The sequence below is a fragment of the Channa argus genome, chromosome 5 (assembly GCF_033026475.1).
Source record: "Channa argus isolate prfri chromosome 5, Channa argus male v1.0, whole genome shotgun sequence".
NCBI classification, from domain to species: Eukaryota; Metazoa; Chordata; class Actinopteri; order Anabantiformes; family Channidae; genus Channa; species Channa argus.
Window position 1 is genome coordinate 6,391,063 of NC_090201.1, and position 20,391 is coordinate 6,411,453.

General features: G+C 39.4%; 2 protein-coding genes across 17 annotated transcripts in view; both read left to right on the forward strand.

Moving 5' to 3' along the window:
• Nucleotides 1-5,219: 5,219 nt before the first annotated feature.
• On the forward strand, nt 5,220-7,850 carry setmar (SET domain and mariner transposase fusion gene). The gene is made up of 2 exons (XM_067505971.1): nt 5,220-5,352; nt 6,832-7,850. Exons 1-2 carry the CDS (start codon nt 5,242-5,244, stop codon nt 7,627-7,629), a joined length of 909 nt encoding a protein of 302 aa, XP_067362072.1. The 5' UTR covers nt 5,220-5,241; the 3' UTR covers nt 7,630-7,850.
• Nucleotides 7,851-15,538: 7,688 nt separating this feature from the next.
• The window catches only part of itpr1b (inositol 1,4,5-trisphosphate receptor, type 1b), a 75,114-nt gene continuing 70,261 nt past the window's right edge, over nt 15,539-20,391 (forward strand). For 15 of the 16 annotated variants that reach the window (XM_067505584.1, XM_067505587.1, XM_067505590.1 and 12 more), the window contains exons 1-2: nt 15,539-15,733; nt 16,980-17,103. In XM_067505584.1, the coding sequence (XP_067361685.1) occupies nt 17,012-17,103 (92 nt within the window). In that variant the 5' untranslated portion in view covers nt 15,539-15,733; nt 16,980-17,011. The remainder of the gene's footprint in view (nt 15,734-16,979; nt 17,104-20,391) is intronic. The other variant, XM_067505585.1, reaches the window with a different exon arrangement.

A 20,391-nucleotide genomic window follows, 5' to 3' on the forward strand; every position in this document is an offset into this window, starting at 1 on the left:
GTGCTGCTGCCTAACCTGCCCAGATTTCACACCGATTTAATGTCAGTTTGACAAGACACAGTGAACATATAATTTAAACAAAGCTAAAAGCAAACACACTGACTGGAGCGAGTCTCTTTTGTTTCTCCACAGCACAATGGATCCCGCTCAGAAGGTGTCCACTGGTTATTACACCCCATTTAAAAAACAGACACTCAACCATAGCCAGCTAAGTGGAAATAGACAAAGGCTATTGATTGGTTTGGAAGAGTGGAGCCTCTTGAGAGATGCAACATCTTTATGGGTACAGGCCTAGTTGACTTGATTTGTGAAAGCTGTGCATTGATTGCTCGAGGTTACTGCTCCTATTCTGCGTTCGTTTGTATACAGACTGTGTTTTCATAATTATGTAACACTGCACAACTTGCGTGTTATTCTTGTGAAAGTGAATCATGAAACATGATGTACCACATGTAAAGGTCAAGGAAGACAAATGTTTCCAACTAAGGCCATAAAGTATCTTTTGAATTACTCTTTTAAACAGCAAACGCAATTTTATTATTTATTTATTTTTTTAATTTTAGCTTTATTATGTTAGTTTTATTTGCAAAAAACATTACATGTTTTATTAAAATGTAAAAGAAAAAAGATGCTTTACAACTCCAGTTTATATCATATAGACATAAGAAGAAAAAAGAAGATGTTTAGGGAGTAAAATAAGAAGAAGAATTGCAGTTGGTGCACACCACCCCTGCTGCTGTGCATGTGATGACAGCTAGATTCAGCTACAGTCTTTGAAGTCGGTTGGCTGTTTGGGACAAAGAACAAAGGGAAATACATTATAAAAATCAAATTTCAACCATGTCTCCTAAAAATTATGTTCCTATACCACTGCAAGTGCAATGAGCTCCCCTCCTCTTTTTCTCTATACATTTATTTGTCACCACTGTGTGCTATTAATTTTGTGTCCAACCAACCTGTATAATGTTTTGTTGTTGCTTTTTGTTGCCTAGGGCCTTGCTCAAGGGGGATTTGTTGGATTGCTTCTACATACTTGTGTAGTCTGGACTTTATCATGTAAAGTACCTTGAGATGACTTTGTTGTAAATTGGCGCTATGTAAATAAAGTTGAATTGAATTGAATTTTATTGAACTAAACTGCAGACGCAGCTAGATTTTTCAGAGGAGCATAATTACAACCACGTTCCGTTTACTATAGTTATTAATTAATGACATATTGCTAAATACGTTGATAATTTTTTTGTCGTTTCGGCTTATCCCGTGAGTTCAGGGTCACCACAGCAGATCGTTGTCCACATCTTAATTGGCACAGTTTTTACACCCGATGCCCTTCCTGACGCAACCTCCCCAATTTCTACAGGGCTTGGACCGGCACTGCACGTATTATATAAAATGTTACCACACAATATATTTTTGTCCACCAAAAATATCTGATCCAACAGTAAAATAACCTGTTTTGGTTTCTGCACATATAAGGAATCCTGCAATCCAGCATGCAGTTCCCCTGACTCTAGCTTTATTAAAGCATTTCATGGTTGGGTTTACCAAGTTAGAGCAGCTGGTTAGGGTCAGAAGAAGGTCGAGGGCTGGCTTCATAGAGGACAACTTCACAGCCAACCTGTTTGCCTGCTTTTAAACATACTGTACCTCAATCTTTCTCTAACTATGTAAGTAGTTTTCTTGTCTGAACCTAACCAGACACAGGACTTAGGAATCGGACCAGGGCAGAGGTGTCGACAGGAGCAGCATACCATGACTGAGGCCTCACTACCCACTGCTGATTACCTGGATTTACAGTTTAGATGTACAGGAGCATAATCTTTAGGAGACAGGCTTGAAAATGTGCATTTCTTGTTGGTATACTGATAATTCAAGCACAAGTTTTGTTAGCTAGATAATCAGCAAGTTTTAATAAAGACTTTTGGTTGTGTCTTGACAAACTTGTGGCTCAAACATCACTCGTTCTTCAAACTTAGAGTGAAGAGCTAAATATATTGCTCGCCTCAGGAGGCAGATGAACCCCCTTGACTCCTCGCTTAATTGCTTTGCAAAATCTTGTCATGTGAGTGAATCACACTGTCACTGCAGTTGCCTGGCAGCAGAGGAAAGCACCCAAGAATCTGCTGGGATGACTGCTGCAGGGCTCGCGAATGTGACTTAAGTCATTCTGCTGTGAACTGTCTTATCGCCCAAAAAAGTTTGAACTGCAGTGAAAATGTGTTTTCTGTTTGTTAGTGTGCTTCTCTTCCTTTCTTTTTATGCTTTTCACCTTAATTTTTAAAATACAATCTTTGGGTTGTCTAGTCCGCTTTGTGACTAATTCGAGCATGTCTGCTCCCCTGTTTTGATAGCCTTTGATGAATTCAGCGGAGTAGTTATTAAAAGCCCCTTTGAATCCTCTTGGGTCAGCTATTCGTAACCATCCGCACTCAAGCTGACAAAGACAGATGAGGGAAACCTTTGAAATTTCCTTTGTTCTTCACTGTCAGACCAGACAGGAGTACATCCAGTAGGCCATGATGCAGCCTTCCCTACGATCTAGAAGAAGCATCGCAGCCAATTTGAGGCCAGTCAATCAGCAGAGTAGCTGAGGGAGTGCTGGACGGTTGTTGATAACCTCCCCAGAGAACATGCTCTGTCATGTCTTTGGTTCATTAACTTTCCAACCAATTGTAGTCCACGCCTCAAAGTCTAGCTCCTTTGTGCTGCCGCGTGTGTGTATTCTCATTAAAACTAAAGGATGCCTGACAAAGGCACCCCTTAAAGACCCTCAACAACTCGCTTCCCTGGGAGCAAGAGGAGCTGTTTCACCCTATTGTACAATAAGTCAATGAGAACCATAATGTTAAGTCATGTAAAGTACTGTAGGAAAGGTCACTGAGTGAATGAGCATATCTTATTCACTTAAGGTAAACATTCAAAATGTATCTGAAACCATTCAAGTCTTCTTTCAAATTCTTTTAGCACAAATTGCACCTTTAGGCATGTTATACAACTTTTTAACAAGAGCTATTAAAAATGCAGTAATCTGAATAAATTCTCAGGGCTGAATTTTGCTTTTTACTAAATTGCGCACATGTGAAGAACTTTGTGTTTGTAACACCTCGCATACTCATAGATGTGTTTTTGATGGTAATTAGCACTTCTGAGTTTTGTAGATTTACAGTTTTTATTTACAGCTTTTTATGTACAACTTGACAGGCACCCTCTTGAAAATGATGTTATTTTTAGCCATGGCAGCATGACTCTGGGGATGGCTGTGTTGGTCTGTCAGCCTACAGGTTTTTTGTTCTAGACTACAAAATCTCAAAACATGTTGGATTGCCATGAATTTTCATAGTTCTTCATGATCCCCAGAGGACTTTGTTAACGCCTTGGTGTTACAGTCAAAAGCATCTCATTGTTTGTTCTTATCCTATAAAACAACATTTACAGGATGCCTGAATTTATGGTTTGCAGATGATGTTTCCTGTTGAGGAAGAACGTTTTTTTCCATTAGTGCCAATATGAGCTTTTGAGTACAATTTTTGGAAGTTTTGGATGCTTTGTAATGAAACTTGATTCGTGTTCCTATTGGAATATATTGTGTATTATACTTGCTTTGGTGGTTTCCTGAGTTTCTTACAATTGCATTGTGATTTTCCTTTAAGTGTTGCCAAGCCAAAGATGGCGAATGTGGCAAATATTATTCCCATGAAACATCCCTGTGGTAACATTATGTCTGCATTTATCTTATCAGAATAGCAGGACTGAATGGCTGTTGTCCCAGACTTGTTTAATTTGGATATTATTTCTTTTTTATAATATTGGTTGTATCCATTAATGACAATGGATGTTAAATCCATTGTCCATTGCTTCTTTGTGTTTAATGATATAGTAACTAAAATCCTAAAGCATAGTTTATAGAGCCATTGTATTCTTATATACTGATTTGCATGTTTTTACTTTTTTAGATACTCTATGCCACATTCACAATTTCAGTCGGATCGCTTAAATGAACTGGCCATTTTGCACAATTAACAAACACTAACACTGATCTTATCTGTATAAATATAAAATTCTTGACAACAAACTAAGATGTGTTTTGAAACATGGGCTGTGCCTTGTGAAATCTGTCATCTCTGAAGCTCCAATCGTAAAGCACAGCACAGGAGATGAGTCATGAAGCCTTTATTTTTTCAGCATTTATCAGTGTTTTCATATCAGTCAAACTGTCTATTAGTTTAGTGTCAAATACTTCTACAAATTCACTCCCAACACTTTTGATTGAGGATGCAATGTGAAATCCAGCTGCAGGACAAAAAACAGCACTAATTTTGCCCAAGGACAAAGATGAAGGCTGACTCTCAAAGGAAAATCCTTGGCCACTTGAGTGCAGCTTGGAAATGCCAGTTGACAATGTGACCTCCCCCCCATCTGCCTCAGATAGCCACCAGAGAATTAACCACTGCATATCAATTACAAGTAGCTAACATCAGACGAAAGTTGGACATGGAAACTCAACACAACTTCAGTGGAAAAAGACCTTGACTCTAACTCTGTTCTGTCAGACTTTAAGCATTACTGGCCCTGTTTGTGTGGGTTTCTACAAACCCACATGAACCCACAGGCTTACTGTGGCCATGTTTTCACTATAGTTCGGTCATATTAAGGCATTCTGACAACACCCACATAATTTGCTCCAATTGGCCTCGTCACATTTCCAGGTGTATTTCCAAGTTTCCAGTGTTTGGGAGGGATTTTATAGATTCCCATTTTTCCTGAAGCCTATGTTTTTCTTGATCTGTCCTGCAGGAGATTCATTCTGGAACCAGAAGAGGAACACTAAGTAGCCTCCTTCCCTATCTGGGCCTGCCATCTGCAGGCAATATGACATTACTACGGATGTCTGTAATGATATGGGAATAAATAATGAGAGAAGTGTTACAATTACTGAGCAAGAATCGAAAGAAGGAAAAACAAACAGAATAGACACCTGATAAACGATTTACAAAAATGTGTGAACGCAGTGAGAAAATGTTTATTGTTTCTATCAAGTAGCTTTCGCCCTCACAATAACTCGGATGAAACATTTTATTTTTTTTTGGTCCCAAGTTAATGACCAGATGGTCACAGCACCTTCATGTCAGTGGGCAATAACCCAAACGCGTCGCTAGAGGGAGCTGATTTGTGTTACCTATACCGGAAGTTGTGGATTCTTTTACGTCCCAGCTCATCTCCCGCCCTCCAGGAACTCAAGCAATGGACGTAGCGGGCGAAGGTTGGCACGTTGTGGATTTGAGCAATGGCCTGGAGAGTGTTGCTGTTGCGATTGAAAGCAGTTCCACTGTTCTGACATTTCCTGAATTTCAGGTAAAGTTAGGTAGCAGCTCCCTTTGTAGCCCAACGCACTCACAGTGGCCCGGTAATTTTAACTTTATCAGTCTCTTTTTTTAATAGCTGAACTGCTGGAGAGTCTTAATGTTTGCTTATTGTTGTATTGGCTACAGTGAACACATTCATTTTTGTCCTTGTGTGTTAAATGAAAACCTGAACAAATGTTTATTTCTCCCTCCAAATAAACAGGCAAACATTTTCACATGTCATTTTTGGACTTTATGACGGTTTGACAAACAACACAATAAGACCAAACATTTTAACAATAAACAGTTAAATGTATTTCCGTCATCAATAAACGTTTACGCCTGCGTTTAGACCTTGTGACGTGTCTGAATGTGAAATTTACCATTTCCTGGTCGTTCATGACGTGTGTAATGTCGTCTTCTACAGGCCAGATAGTATTTTTACTGAAAGTTTAAACTGCCTGAACATAACTTTACTGCATTCTTGTTGTGTAAACACTTTTATTTTATCCAATTAATTTACCAGTCAAAATACCTCTAAAAGACTTGTGCAACTGGTTTTCGTCTTGTCCAACAGTAATTCAACCATTTTACTGAAATATTTTCTTTGCCTGAATTTGATGCTTTGTTAACACTCGGAATGTGCTCCAGAGGATGGCAAACCCTTTTTATTGCATGGTACTACCACCTTGAAAATTTTAATATACTGTGCTGTTTGCTAGTTTTTGGATGGTGACGTACCAGTGCATCTGCAATAAAATATTTATTTGAGATTTGGTAATATAAACAAAATTAAATAACAACTTTATGTATGTAGCATTTTTGAGCAAATTTCTCTAACTTCGTCCAGAAATCCTCTTGCTGCCAGTGCGTTAATGTGTTGTTGTTAATCTGCGGTTGCATCAGCCTAATACCAAGACTCGCTACATTTAGATGATTTTTATTATGTTTTTACATTTAAACAAATCATAATTGAACAAAAGCATACTAAGTTTGCACAACTGGATATGATACACTGTGACACACTTTCATACGAAACTGCATTACCAGTTTAATTAATGTTATTAGCTCCTGTTATGGTGGATCAAATTCACTGATCTTTATTCATAAATAAGATGAATGTGTCGAAAACCCGTCAAAATATACAGTAGTGCTCATTATTTCTTGTATCAGATGTAGTTTGTCTTGTTACCAGCAGATGGCAGCAAATCATAACCACAGACCAACCGTCTGACCCAGTAGAGGGAATCAAAAAATAACTGCTGTTTCGCTTGGACTGAAAGAGTTGACCTAATTTACAGTTCACACTCACATTGCTCTAAAAGACCAAGTGTAAGTTTGCAAGTTCACAAGTCTTTTTTAAACAAACTTCTAATGATATGGCGAAGCTTTGGTTGTATGGGGTTATTTAACTCTAGTTGGTTGATTGCAAGTAGGCAGGTGCAAATTTTGACACGTGCTCTAAATATCAAAAATGTACCTTTTTCAGTATTCTCCAGAAAATGTTCAGGGACCAGGATGCACCGTTGACCTCAGTGAAGTCACCCTTCCTGGATGCCCCTGCCTTTTCCACTCCTGTCTGACTGAGAGCTGCTGCTGCCTGCAGGCACATGGACAGGCGTATGACATCACGGGCACAATGCTGGACCTCAATAGAACAGACACTGGTTACAGCTCCCCTGTGTTCGAGTGCAACGTCCTTTGCTCGTGCAGTGACTCTTGCTCCAACCGTGTAGTGCAGAGAGGGTTAAGGCTCAGGTTGGAGGTTTACAGAACCAGGAACAGGGGCTGGGGAGTACGGACATTGGAGCCAATCAAACATGGGACATTTGTGTGCGAGTACGCAGGAGAGGTCATCAGTTTTGATGAGGCCAGACACAGACAGCTTGCTCAGAAATCGGAGGAAAATAATTACATCATTGCCGTAAGGGAGCATGCAGGTACAGGCTCCATCATCGAGACATTTGTGGACCCAGACATGGTAGGAAATGTAGGCCGGTTTCTCAACCACTCCTGTCTGCCCAACCTGTTCATGCTGCCAGTCCGTGTGCACTCAATGGTTCCCAGACTGGCGCTGTTTGCTGGACGGGACATTGATGCACAAGAGGAGCTGACGTTTGACTACTCAGGAGGATACAGTAATCAACCTCCAGCTGAGCTGCTGTCCACAAAAAGTGATGTTGCCATGCAGGCCAGTAGCACAAATGGACTCCAGAGGAAAGTGTGTCGCTGTGGAGCTAAGAACTGCTCACAGTTCCTTCCACTAGATTTATCTGTTCTTAACTAAAATAATAAAAATTTCAAATGGTGCTTTTTTTTTATATCTGAATGTGAACAGATGAGTTTCTAAATATTAGCACAAAGAGCAGCTTCTCTCCTCATTTTCTTTCACATGTACTTGTTTTGCTCCATTTTCAGTGTCTCTGAAATAATGCTTAATTGAAGCACTCATCAGAACGTGGCAAACATGTTGGTGGCTCCACAAACACAATAAACTGGATGAGTCATGACTATGCCATTTATTGTTTCCTGTTAAGTCCCGCCGGTGTCTCCTGATCTGCCACTGTCTTAATGCTCCACTCCCACTCATTGTAAAATGATGCAAGGCAAGAAAAACACGCTTTCTTTTCCAAAGAGAGCATACTTGTTGATCCCTGTGTATTCTTTCAATTTATGTCTGTCCAGGGATGATACGTCTGTATAGGAGGTGTCCCACCAGTCCCCCATCATCTTGCCCTGGTGCACATAAATCCCATTTTTCACAAAAAGCATGAATCCTGAAGGAGAATCAATTGCACTGGCAGACAAGGAAAAATAAATGATATGTTATGGATTTCACTTAATAGCTGTATAAGCCATATATCTATATATAGAGAGAGAAAGTTTTTGTCATTGCAAAAAGCAGAATTTCTGTTTAAAGTGAAGATGTCGTGTCTCCATCAACATGACATTTCTTTTGTGTTCATGTGGCACAGTCTCCCCTTGAAGATATTCTCAGTTTTTCATCACTTTGCAACCTCAAGAGAGGTGGGACCAATTAAAAAGGGCCAAGGGGTCCATTTTTATATAGAAACCAGCTTTATTCCCCTGTCAAAGGATAAGCGAAGGTGTCCCACTTTAGTGTGACCATTCTGAAATCAGGACCTTCTCTCAATCTGCTCTGTTTCTAGTCTAGACCTGCTTTCATCTTATTAATATCCACATCTGGGTTAATTAGGATAGAGGCTGTTTCATCCAGAAATGGGACATGGAAGCCCTCAGCTGATCAGAGACTGCTGTCAAGTTGATTGACTTTGCTGTTTCCCAGTGGAGAGACGCATGACACAAGATGTTGTTGGATCAACCTACATTTTCTCCTGTGTGAGGGTTACCTGCAGTGCTTTCCTTTCAAAACGAGCTCTTCCTTGGACCTGATTTGATCAATGTTCAGGAACTAAAAAACTAAGGTGAAAGGAGTAGTTTAGAACTTTGATATATATGTTAAAAGATGAAAGCTGCAGCCAGCAGCTTGTTAGCATAAATAGGGGAGAACAGCTACTGTAGAGCTTGATTTGTTTTTAACTAAACCAAGAGAGTTTAGCTTTCATTTAACTATCAGGTGGCAATAGTTTCATATTTAACACAAGTGGTAAAATTCATCTCAAAATAATAAAGTACATGTTTATTGATATCCAATATAGTTACTATGTAACATAATAATTTAGTTTATGAGCAGCTATAGTGGGGATCTTGGTAGTTGCTGCTAGTGCCTGGCCTAGGAGAAAACTAGGCCAGACAATATGCAGAGAAAAGATGCTCAGGCATTTCTCAAACCAAAGAACAGAAATGTATAGAAAGTTCTAGGTCAAGGTTTCTCATTCTACCATCAGCTAAATCAGGTATTTTACCTCAGGTACTAATGGATTTCTACTTTTTGTGACTCATGTCTGATCTCTAGCATTCAGATTCCACTGTCCTCTCAATAAACCCACTACAAATATAAGAAATCTCTCTTCAGATTCATGACTTCTGTCATTTTTGAGTCATATGTCCCTGGAATCTCTATAGCAACCGGCTGTGTGTACGGGAGGTGATTTGGACAGCAGTGGTTGGTTTGGAGGTGCATGAAGCCTGTTCTCAAATCCTAGGTGTTGAAGAGACCGGCTGCGAATCCTTTCAGGATGGTCACCTAGCAACCACCAGTTATTACATGAGGTGAACTTCCCTCCCGAAGCCTGTCCACTGAAAAATAAATATGTCAAAGATGCCTTACAGTGCAGGAGCCTGTTCTATCTTTTTTTGATTATTTTGAGAGTGGCATCAGACTGTGTGACCCCTGAAGCAAATCTTTTTTTTTTAGAAAAATTTTGTCCTATTGTTTGATGGAGATGGAGCTGTGCTTGGTGATTTTTCCCAGGCAGAGTTAATAACTATGCAGCAATAAACTGGAATACTGAATAAATACTGTAATATGTTTAATACCAAAGTGACCAGAGAGGCAAAGTATTAAACTGCACCCATTAAGCTTTGTTTTCCTTGGGGGATATTCATGCCTTTATTTGTCAGCAAACAGGAAACTCAGGCAGACAGAAAGGTACAACATTCAACACTCCGGTCCACTGACTGAGACCTGAAATAAAGACATCACATTTACATAGGATGCATCTAAACCACTAAACTTCAAGGTGCTCCAAACTTTTGGTCATTTCAACAGTGGCCCTACCTAAACGTTTGAAAGGAGAAATGTTAAAACCTGTTTCACTTGTTACAAACCGCTGAACGAAGTAGACGAGGAATCGTATTGTAGCTGAATTAAGCTTATTAGGCCAAAAATACTGGTCTTAATGTCACGCTGTGCTTTAGCATGTTACAAATCAACGATGTCGTTGCCTTGAACAGAGCCAAAGCGGCTTTCTTTGTTCAAAGCAGTGCAGCCAGAACAGTGCCACTAATCTGCAAATCAAGTTCTTATTAGGTGTGAAAATGTGAAACTTTATCCTTTAAAGCAAAGGAGTCAGGGAAAAGCAATGTTAAACAGATTTCGATTCTCCCACATATGGTTTGTTGCAGCCCTACTTTGATTTGGGCTAAAAGACTTTTATCTGAATGTATTGCCAAGGGAAACCTTAAAAGGACAAATAATACAAAGACACACCTTATGAGAGCCATGCTTCTCATTGATGAAGGAGCGACGCGCTATTTCAGGATGAATGACCAGTGGAGAAATTACAACTGGCAGTCCATTTGTACAAAAATGGAGCACCCCTCCTCTGATGAGGGAGCAGATGTCCTTGCCTTGGATCCTGCAGCCAAATCAAGAAGAAACACACACACACAGAGGGAGAGAGCTATCTGCTGGGCCTCAGCTGGCAAAAGCATTTCAAAGTCCATTTTCTTTTAACTCTTGACTTTGCTGTGATGTTGGTTGCTGAAAGACACTGGTACAAACTAGTTTACAGTTTATCTTTTTAGATGCTTTTGAGATAATTACAACAAGCAGTGTCAATATTTCATAGAAAAAAAGACATTTATTGGTTTGTACAGTAGCAGACTTCATAAATGAGACCTACAGATGTCTTCATGCTTATACAGTGAACCTATTTAAAGCACTTGGTGCTGTACTGAAAATTTTTTGTTCCAGGTTCTTTTGTATTTCGTTAGTAAGATATCGAAAATGCTCAAACCTTCCAAGTTCACTCGTTCGAGTGCTGAACAGGAGTAATGTTTTATATATGCATGTTGTGATTTGGTGTTTTTTGCTTCAGTTCACTCTTGAAGGAAATCTCTGGGGTTTTCACACCAGCTCCTCCCTTAACAGATGTTAGTTTAAATTTGGCCAAGGACACCTGCAGTAGGTTAATGAGAAAGTTTCGAGGCCCAGGAACCACCCACATAGCTGCTCTCACCCGTGTTAAAATCAATACATATTCCTATTTTAACTACACATACACCACGTTTACAGCACACAAGTACATCAACAAAACAGATGTGCAGTTGACATCTGAAGACCAGTAGACTCAAAGGTGGCTGAGCGGAATGTAGAAACAATACTATAAAGAAGTAAATAAAAAGGAAACCCTGTAACTAGTGTTTTTCTAAAACCTGGCAGTGATGGGTTTTATCATGACCTAGGACACTGGCTTGAGTTTATCACTGTTATTATTATCACTGTCTTTCATAATAATCCAATTTGTGTTCCAATTGCAGAAGGCTCCTTCTGCGCGTGTCAGGATGAGGATTATCATGTGTGAGCTATTGCATGTTAGACTTTTTTTCACTTTGCACATCTGCTCACTGACAAATAGTAAATTCTCAACATTTCTGTGCAAGCTAAGCCGTGACCATCCCATGACTAACCCCATGTCACCTGTGCAACATCTAGCACAGGCTTTGCATTCATTCTGGAAATAAACACTGTTCTATTAAATCAATGTTAACAAACAAGTTTATTACATTCGATTCATTCCATGATTTGGTTTACTAAATGCGGTATAATTATAACATGTGACTCCAAACCAGAACAAGCTTTAAGTATCTATTCTTTTTTAACTACTGCCAACCTGTAACCAGGTTGGGTATAACGTGCAGTGAAAGTGAGGCTAAGAGTCCTCCCACACTCGCTGATCCTACAGGATTACCTGCAGTTAAAGCAGCTTAAAGAGCATGTTCTGCAGGTGAAATACATGGCTTCAGACCACTGCTTCCTTGGATAGTGTTTGCAAAACTCTGCTTGTCTGTATCTCCACAAATCATACACCATGCAGAACATTTCCCCCCGTTAAGTCTGCATAAGCTGGCCAAATGATCAGGCCTATGCCATAACTAAGGGTCATCCTTTGGTCTGTGCACAGTGCTTATAAGAACGGGCAAGTTGAATGCAGCTGGCTGTTTTCTCTATGTGGTTTGTTGTAAGAGCCTTCCAGAATCTGAAAAATACCATTACATTGCACACAAACTATGTCTGTTTTCATTCTTGGTCCAGTTAAATCAAGATTACGGCACAGAATGTAAAAAGTAATTTTTCTTATGCTTGATAACAAGTTATACCACAAAACCACAAGACCTAATTAGAATATCTCTGCAGCTGGTTTAATCAGACTATTTCCATTGGGGATATTCAGGTCATTATATCAGCATAATTGTCTTTTATTTTTAGTGAGGTAGATCTCTACCTTATACCAGGATTCCATACCAACAACTGTTTCCTTTAAAGCAAGAAATGAGACGGGGCCTCTTTTCCTGCATGAATACCAACTAAAAGACTGTAAATTTATGAGGAAAAAGTGTTTTCTCTGTATTCTTATCTTCTGCGTGACACTGCACCTTTTTCCATTCTTCTTCTTGCTCAGTGGTTGACCGCAGTCTGCAAAGAGAAGAAACAAAAAGCTTCTTAGAGCAACAAGCTTTCCTGCAGGGTTCTTTGCAGAGGTAGATGTGTTTGTGACCTGAGGAACTAAGCCTCTTGGCTTGACTGTCCAACTGACTGGACTCAACAGGGATGTGATGTCAGTGAAAGTCTGTATTCGTCATGGTGAGAGGATAAAAGGCACTATGTGTGGTGGGGGTGAGCGGGGGGGGGGGCTAATAAGCCAACAGGGATGTGATGTCACTGAAAGTCTGTATTCGTCATGGTGAGAGGATAAAAGGCACTATGTGGTGATAAGGCTTATAATGCTAATAAGCCATTATTAGCAGTTTAAACGCATCTATGGTTTTTGCTCCTAATGGCATCATGCTTACAGGGGTTCACTATCCCAATGCTAGGACAGCACTCAGAGGCCAGCGCCTTGTTTGTACAGTTATGGCACTAAAGAGGCTTCCATCTGCCATTTGAAGAGGACTAGACTGGATCTGGACTTTGGAACTTCATCTCTGATAATAAATCATAATTGATTAAAGGGATATTGAAAAATACAAGAGCCTCATTGTTCCTAATATATTTAGCGCTGACATTTCTGATGAATGTGGAGATTCGTTTGCAGTCATCATGGCCCACACAGAGGAGTATCTGAACCTCAGACAAGAAAACTACCAACCATTGTGCCTACACATCACTGCTAAGGGAAGGCCTGACTCTGCACATGAGAATACTCCGTAACACCCGCACAATAATGAATCTCACAATCTGTGCACCCACACAGATGGTCGCTGCGTTTTCTCATGTCTCTGTCTCTGTCTATTACATTCCAAGCATGCAGATGCTGTATTCATTGATTTGTTTGTCAGTTCTTAACTCTGGAAAAAGCGGCTTTATGTCTTCAAGTCAGCTACAAGTCAGACTAGCAATCGAGATGAATCACCTCTCCCACCCACGAAACTTGTACCCTTCTTCATGACCCCTGCAGTATGTGAGAAAGTAATGTGTCTCCACACCCATCCCGTTTGTATCTATCAGATGTTCGACTGCAGTCATGTACTGTGTGGGGTGAAAAAGCAGACAGGTTTCTCCAGGTTCAAGCAGGTTACATAAACAAACAATTTATAAATTATATTTCTGGAGAGCTACTGTACTTCACAACCACATATACATGTATATATACGTGTCTGTGTGTGTCTAACTCAGTTTTTGTTGTGTGGTACAAAGGCAGCCAGTCATTCTGTACACTGTATCCATGACAACTGAGTTCTCAGTGATCTGTATTCAATTTCACTTAATGTCGAATTTAACCAGGCCTGAAAATACTGGAAACACGTAAGTAAAAAAAACAAAAAACACTTATTGCAATGTCATGAATTTTGATATCCATGCTCTGAGACTAAACACTTGCAACCTTCTTTCGATTCAGCACACACACAAGTGGTTTTGGAAGTACTTTTGATGCCATTTGTAGTTGAATTTTATGACTATAAGTGATTGCATAATCAAAGGACAGAGTGTCTGGGAATACAGAAAGGGGCATTGCGTGCATAATAGATGTTCTTTTTTTACTACATCACACAGGTGCTGGATTGTATATCAACACTGAAAATGCAGCATTAAAACAGCTTTTTCTTTTTGTTATTTTTTAACTAAACAATACAGCATTTTGCATACATTTAGGCCTTGCTGTACTTGGCAAGCTGTGATACGTAGAAAGAGACAAAAAGCACTTTTATGGTAATGGACACTCCTGACACGTGTTCCTCCACTTACTCCACTCTTATTGTCCCTGTAGATCCTGTAGCTAAGAAACCATGTTAACGGCTAATCAATGGATTTCGTTAATGCCACTGCGACCATGTTAGGGACGAAAGTCCTCTGTTGCCCTCTTCCTGTGTCTTTCTTTCTCTCATCCAGATTGAAATTACCAATGACTATAATAATTAAGCATCTACATATTCTCGGATGTATGCAGGCTTTGAGAAAAAAATTTCTTTCTTGTTTCATAAGAATTACTGAGACCAATGCTCTGTCTAGACTACCTGTCTTACTTTTCTGAATAGTTCCATGTATTAAAGTCCCTGTTCCAATTGCTGTAGCTGACAATGTCACAGTTTGATTTTTAATGGGTCATCTGTAAATAAACGAGATCACTCAAAGTTCTAGGACTAAAGATTCCAAAGTTTACCTCACAAATTGGAACCTTGGTGCATGGGATAACAGAGGAGATGCTAACTACCTATATGTTTCATAGATCCTGTGATTTGTTTTTTTACAGTTAAATTCTGCAGTTTAATAGGACTTGGCTAAACGGACCACAAAGGTGTGGGCCTCTTTGTAAATCTGCAAATCTGACCGCTAGAAACCAAATCAGTGTTTCTGACAGGAGACTGCACACACAACTGATGCTTTATCTTGTGTCTTTTCAGATTTCGACATGCACAGCATGACTCTGTCTTTGTAAGGCAAGTTTTGAGCTTCTGTTTTTGACATTATATAACGTACATGAAATAATGTAGACATTGATTAAAAACCTCCAGTCTCATGAATTTGATCATTCAAAGGAATGCTCCCTGCAGTCCATAGACTATATGCCACACAATAAAACCACAATACGATTGTACATAATAATAATGTCATAATAACAAAAATAATAAACCATTAATGACAGCCAGCTTTTTTACGTAGGATTTAACACTGACTATTATTATATACTGACTATAACTATACTATTATAATACTGACTATTAGAAGGAACTTTCACGCGATGTAAATGCGTACAGAACAACATTACCCAGAATGCAACGCTGCAATATAAATAGTAACGAAAGGGGCGTTCACTTGGTGACATGTGGAGGAGGTAAGAAGAGGGTTGTTGCCGAGGACGCATTTAGCTGTCATACATAACGCCGCTCAGACTGCTCTTACCTGGAGTTTCACTACCATGGACTTAACGGGGGATAGCGCTGTGGAAATTATCCTGATCTGACCCACTTCATTGCGCGTTTTCTGTCTTTCTCCGTCTTTGACGCGTTCTTTTCATCTCAGCCAGGTAAAACGACTGTGTGTTTGTAGTTAAACAGCTTGGGCATTGTTCATTGTGTCACTGAGCTGGAAGCATCCCCTGTCAAGGAAGTAGCCCACGCGCTCGTTTGTTGCTGTTTTGCTGCAGCTCGTGCGATAAAAAGGCGATTAGCCGTTCAGTGTAGCTAGCAGGGTTGTTTGGGTTCTATTTAGCAATTCAGATAATTATTTTATGTTTCAAGACGTCCAGGTAACTTCACATATTTTGCCACTGAGTTACAGAAAACGAAGTTCAAACTTTATGGTCAATATGTCAAACTGACAGGGACTGCTGTGGGACATGAGTCTGGGTAAATATGACCTTTAGTTGCGCACAATATCTTAATTTAAACGCACATTTAATAAAACAAACAAACAAAAAAAAAAACATAAAATATGGTATTTATTTGTTTATTTTTGCCCTTGGCTTTAAAAACATTTTAGTGTGATGCTACAGTGCGGGATATTGAGAGTTTATCGCGCTGAATATTATTATTTTGAATACAGAAATATGTGTAGCACACCGACCACTTAACCACTCTACTTGTTCTTTTACATCGTGGAAACTGACAAACGATTTGTGTCCTAAATTCAACATTGGATTCACACAGCTAATAGTGTACATAGAAACTTTTATCACTTATAATAACGTCATTCTTTCCATGCGGATTACATAAATGCCTCGAGATTTTATTCTCCAATGTGCTTTTATATGTTTTTTAGTGGGGGGGGGGGGAAACAAAACGCACACATTTAATTGCAGAAATTATAGTTTAGAGAGATTATAAAATCCGTTATTTTTGTCTAATGTAAACAATATGGATTTTAGCTTATTGCTCCTCAATTCTCCACAAGTCATGTGAGACAACTAACAGTAGGTGGTGCTCTGAGGATGGGCTGGAAATTCTCAAGTCTGAACCCAAGTACCACACACTACAGACTCAAGTCACCCATGGGTGATCGTAACTGCTGCTGTCTACAATTTATACAAGACTAAAAGCTCGAACAGGAACAAGTACTCTAACTAGCTAAATAATGCATTGAAATAAAATAATAAATAACAAATAAATAAACAACAGAAACGGTCCACATTTTGCTTTTAGATTTTCCGTTTGTCAGTTTAACATCTTGTTTTAGATCGAGTGGAGATTTCTTTGTCTGTTTGGATTTTGTGATTTCGTATAGCTTTTATAATATGTGGTGACCTGCTGTAAACATTTACTGTATGTTGTCAGTTCTTTCTAGGTTAAGTCAAGCTTGAATAACCATGTCGGACAAGATGTCCAGTTTCCTCCATATCGGGGACATTTGCTCCCTGTATGCAGAGGGCTCCACCAGTGGATTTATCAGCACTTTAGGGTAAGTCTACTGTACTTCTTTATATAGGATTTTCATGACCATGTCCACGTCCACATTCACTGGTACCTTTCATGCTGTTGGATTCTAGATGAGAATAGACGGAATGTCAGGTAATATTGCAAACCCATTGACTAGAACATAATACATGCTACAAAGTTAACACAATGCCTCATGGTGGCATTTTTCAGCCAAAGAGATATCAATGTGAGGTAGTATAATCGATGGATGTAATAATTAACAGTGTTAATCCTGTAGTTGTCATTGCTTCGCCTCTTTTTCTTTTCCCTTGATATTTTACTCTAGCCTCAAATTATCTTCTTGCTTCCTGGTACATGCTGAGCGGAATTTATTTAAGTACTTGACATCTTGCCTCCTCCCTAATTGTAGGCAAAGAGTTAAAAGTGCATCTAATTATGTGCAAATTAAGCAGATCATGACATACACTTGACAGTCAGAAAAAAACTGAAGGCCAAAAAAAGAATAGAGCGTGAACATTGATGTAAATGTCCCCATCCACAATATCTGGGATGCACTACATGTGTGCTTCTATACTCCAGACTTTTTTCTTCTAATCAAGCGTGTCTACTCTTCGGCCTTTCTGTTATCTACCACATGATATTAGTTTTCTTCTTCCAAGGTGAAAAGTAGCACAGCTTCTGTGTTGCTCTCCCCTCCCTCTCATCTTACCTGATGAGTCTTCCTCTTCTTTCCATGCAGCGTTTTCCCCTTGAGATTTTTCTTAGCAGCAGTGCTGTTGTGTGTGCGATCCTAGACCTGTATTTACACCAACTGTGGTGGAATAGCTTAAAACGGTATTCATGTCCACCTTGCCGTGCTTGTTAATTTACTGGGAGCTTTTGACACTTGGAAGGCTCTAGAGGCCCAAATAGCTGTATTAATGAATCTTCAAGGATCAAGGGCCTCTACGCAAAAACTTACATGTATAACCACTATTAACATGCAAGATCGTCTTCCTTTAGCCTATTTATCAGGTCAATCTTTACCTGGAAATACACAAATGAAGGACAATAGGTGTGGTGGAAGCCACTACAGCAAGCCAAGGACTAGAAACAAATCTGAATAAAATGATCCTGCAAACAGCTGGTGGTGGAGACTGATCAGAGGCCAATGACAGCCTGCTCTGTCAAGGCTGGACTAAGCCATTAGTAGTTCAGAACAAGATCATGCTACTTATTTAATTAGCTGCTCAGGTTATTTAATACAAAATGTGCAAATATTCTACAGTTTTGGCATAGCCTAAGAGTCTTGACATGTAGCTTGGCTTTTAATAGCCACTCCAGACTTTTAATGCAGAGTTACTTTGTTCAAGTTACTTCAGAGATAGGTAGGTAGCTCTACCTTGTCACTGTATACTTCCCAACATGAATTGGCCAGCTATTGCACACTTGTGATCAGCCTGAACTCCCCTCTAAAAGTATTGGAACAGTGAGGCCAATTCTTTTATTTTTTGCTGTAGACTGAAGAGATCATCATTTCATCTTTTATTTCCAGGTATTTACATCTGGATCAGATACACAGCTTAGAAGATAGCACATTTTTGTGAGCAAAAGTGACCGTGTTTTGTTGCCCAGGTGTGTCCTATGACATGGATTATTTAAACAATGAATAGCACTGAATGTTTACGCTCATTTTCAGATTTGGGTTTTGCTTATTCAGACTGCATTTATAGTTAAGAGGTGTAACCAACATGAAAACCAGAGAGCTGTCTGTGGGTGAAAAACAAGGAATTGTGAATCTAAGAAAAGATGGAAAATAAATCAGAGCCACACAAACATTGGCCATAGCCAGTACAATCATCTGGAATGTCCTGAAGAAGAAACAAACCACTGGTGTTATTAGTAACAGATGTTGAACGGGTGGACCAAGAAAGCAATAGCAGTTGACGACTGAAACATTGTGAGAGCTGTAAAGAAAGACCTTAAAAAAACTGTTAATGACATCAGCAACAACCTCCGGAGGGCAGGAGTGAAGGTATCACAACCTACTGTTGGCAGAAGACTTTATGAACAAAGGTAGAGAGGCTACACCAGAAGATGCAAACCACTTGTGACCATTAACAAGAAAAATAGGAAGGCCAGGCTGGAATTTGAGCCTCAAAAAGTCTGGGACAAAGTTTAATGTACTGATGAGAAAAAGATTAACCTTTGCCAAAGTGATGAAAAAGCTCATGTTGGGTAAAAATGTATCTGCTCATGATGCCAAACATACAAGCTCATCTGTGAAACACAGTGGAGGTAACGTCATGGCTTGGGCTTGCATGGCTTCTTCTGGGATGTGCCCATTAATCTTCATTGATGATGTAACACATGATGGTGGCAGAAAAAAGAACTCAGTGATCCTTTATCAAGTGACCCAAATGACCCAAAACACATTGCCAAAACAACACAGGAGTCCTCAGGGGAAAGATTTGGAAGGTTTTAGGCTGTCCACGTCAATCTCCAGACTTAAACTCTATAGAACATGTATTTTATTTTACCTGGTAAAAAGGAGAATGAAGGGAGTAACCCCCCAAAACAAACTACAACTGAAAGAGGCTGCAGTTAAAGCCTGGAAAAGCATCACAAAAGAAGAATTGAAAAGTTTGGTGAATTTAATGCAAGCAAAGGATTTCCAACAAAATATTAAGTATTCTTCTGTTCCAATACTTTTGCTCACATGAAAAATGGGTGGATTCAAACAAAAGGTGCTATCTTATAAGCCGTGTATCCAATCCAGATGTAAATACCCTGAAATAAGAGCTGAAATGTTGATCTCTTGCCTCATATTCATCTTTTGATGTCAAACCCAAATTTTTTCAGTCTATGGCAAAATTAATGGAATTGGCCTCACTGTTCCAATACTTTTAGAGGGGAGTGTATGTTAGATTGGTAAATGTTGATATCACTGTAGGGTTATTATAATTTTTTTTAATAAGAGGGTGTTTCTCCTTTTCCTTCATTCTAACCTCAGTCAGCTATATGCATTGTAAAAAGTGAGTGTTTCTTTGGTGAACATCAATGAACAATGTAAAATTTTAAATACAAATCTCTTAATCCAGTAGATACCTAATGGATATAGGACAAATGCTGCCGTGTCACTGCTCTGTTTGGTGCTTACCGGAAGGACTGCCAAGTCCATGTGCTAGCCAGCTCCCAGAAACCATGCTCTTTCACAGTTTAGTGTTGTGTGTCACCCACCGTGGCAACAAATGTGTGCAAGCTTTGAAGACTGCCACGATGACAGGGCTCATTTGTCAAACGTCCCATCTCATGTTGTTACGCCTGGTAA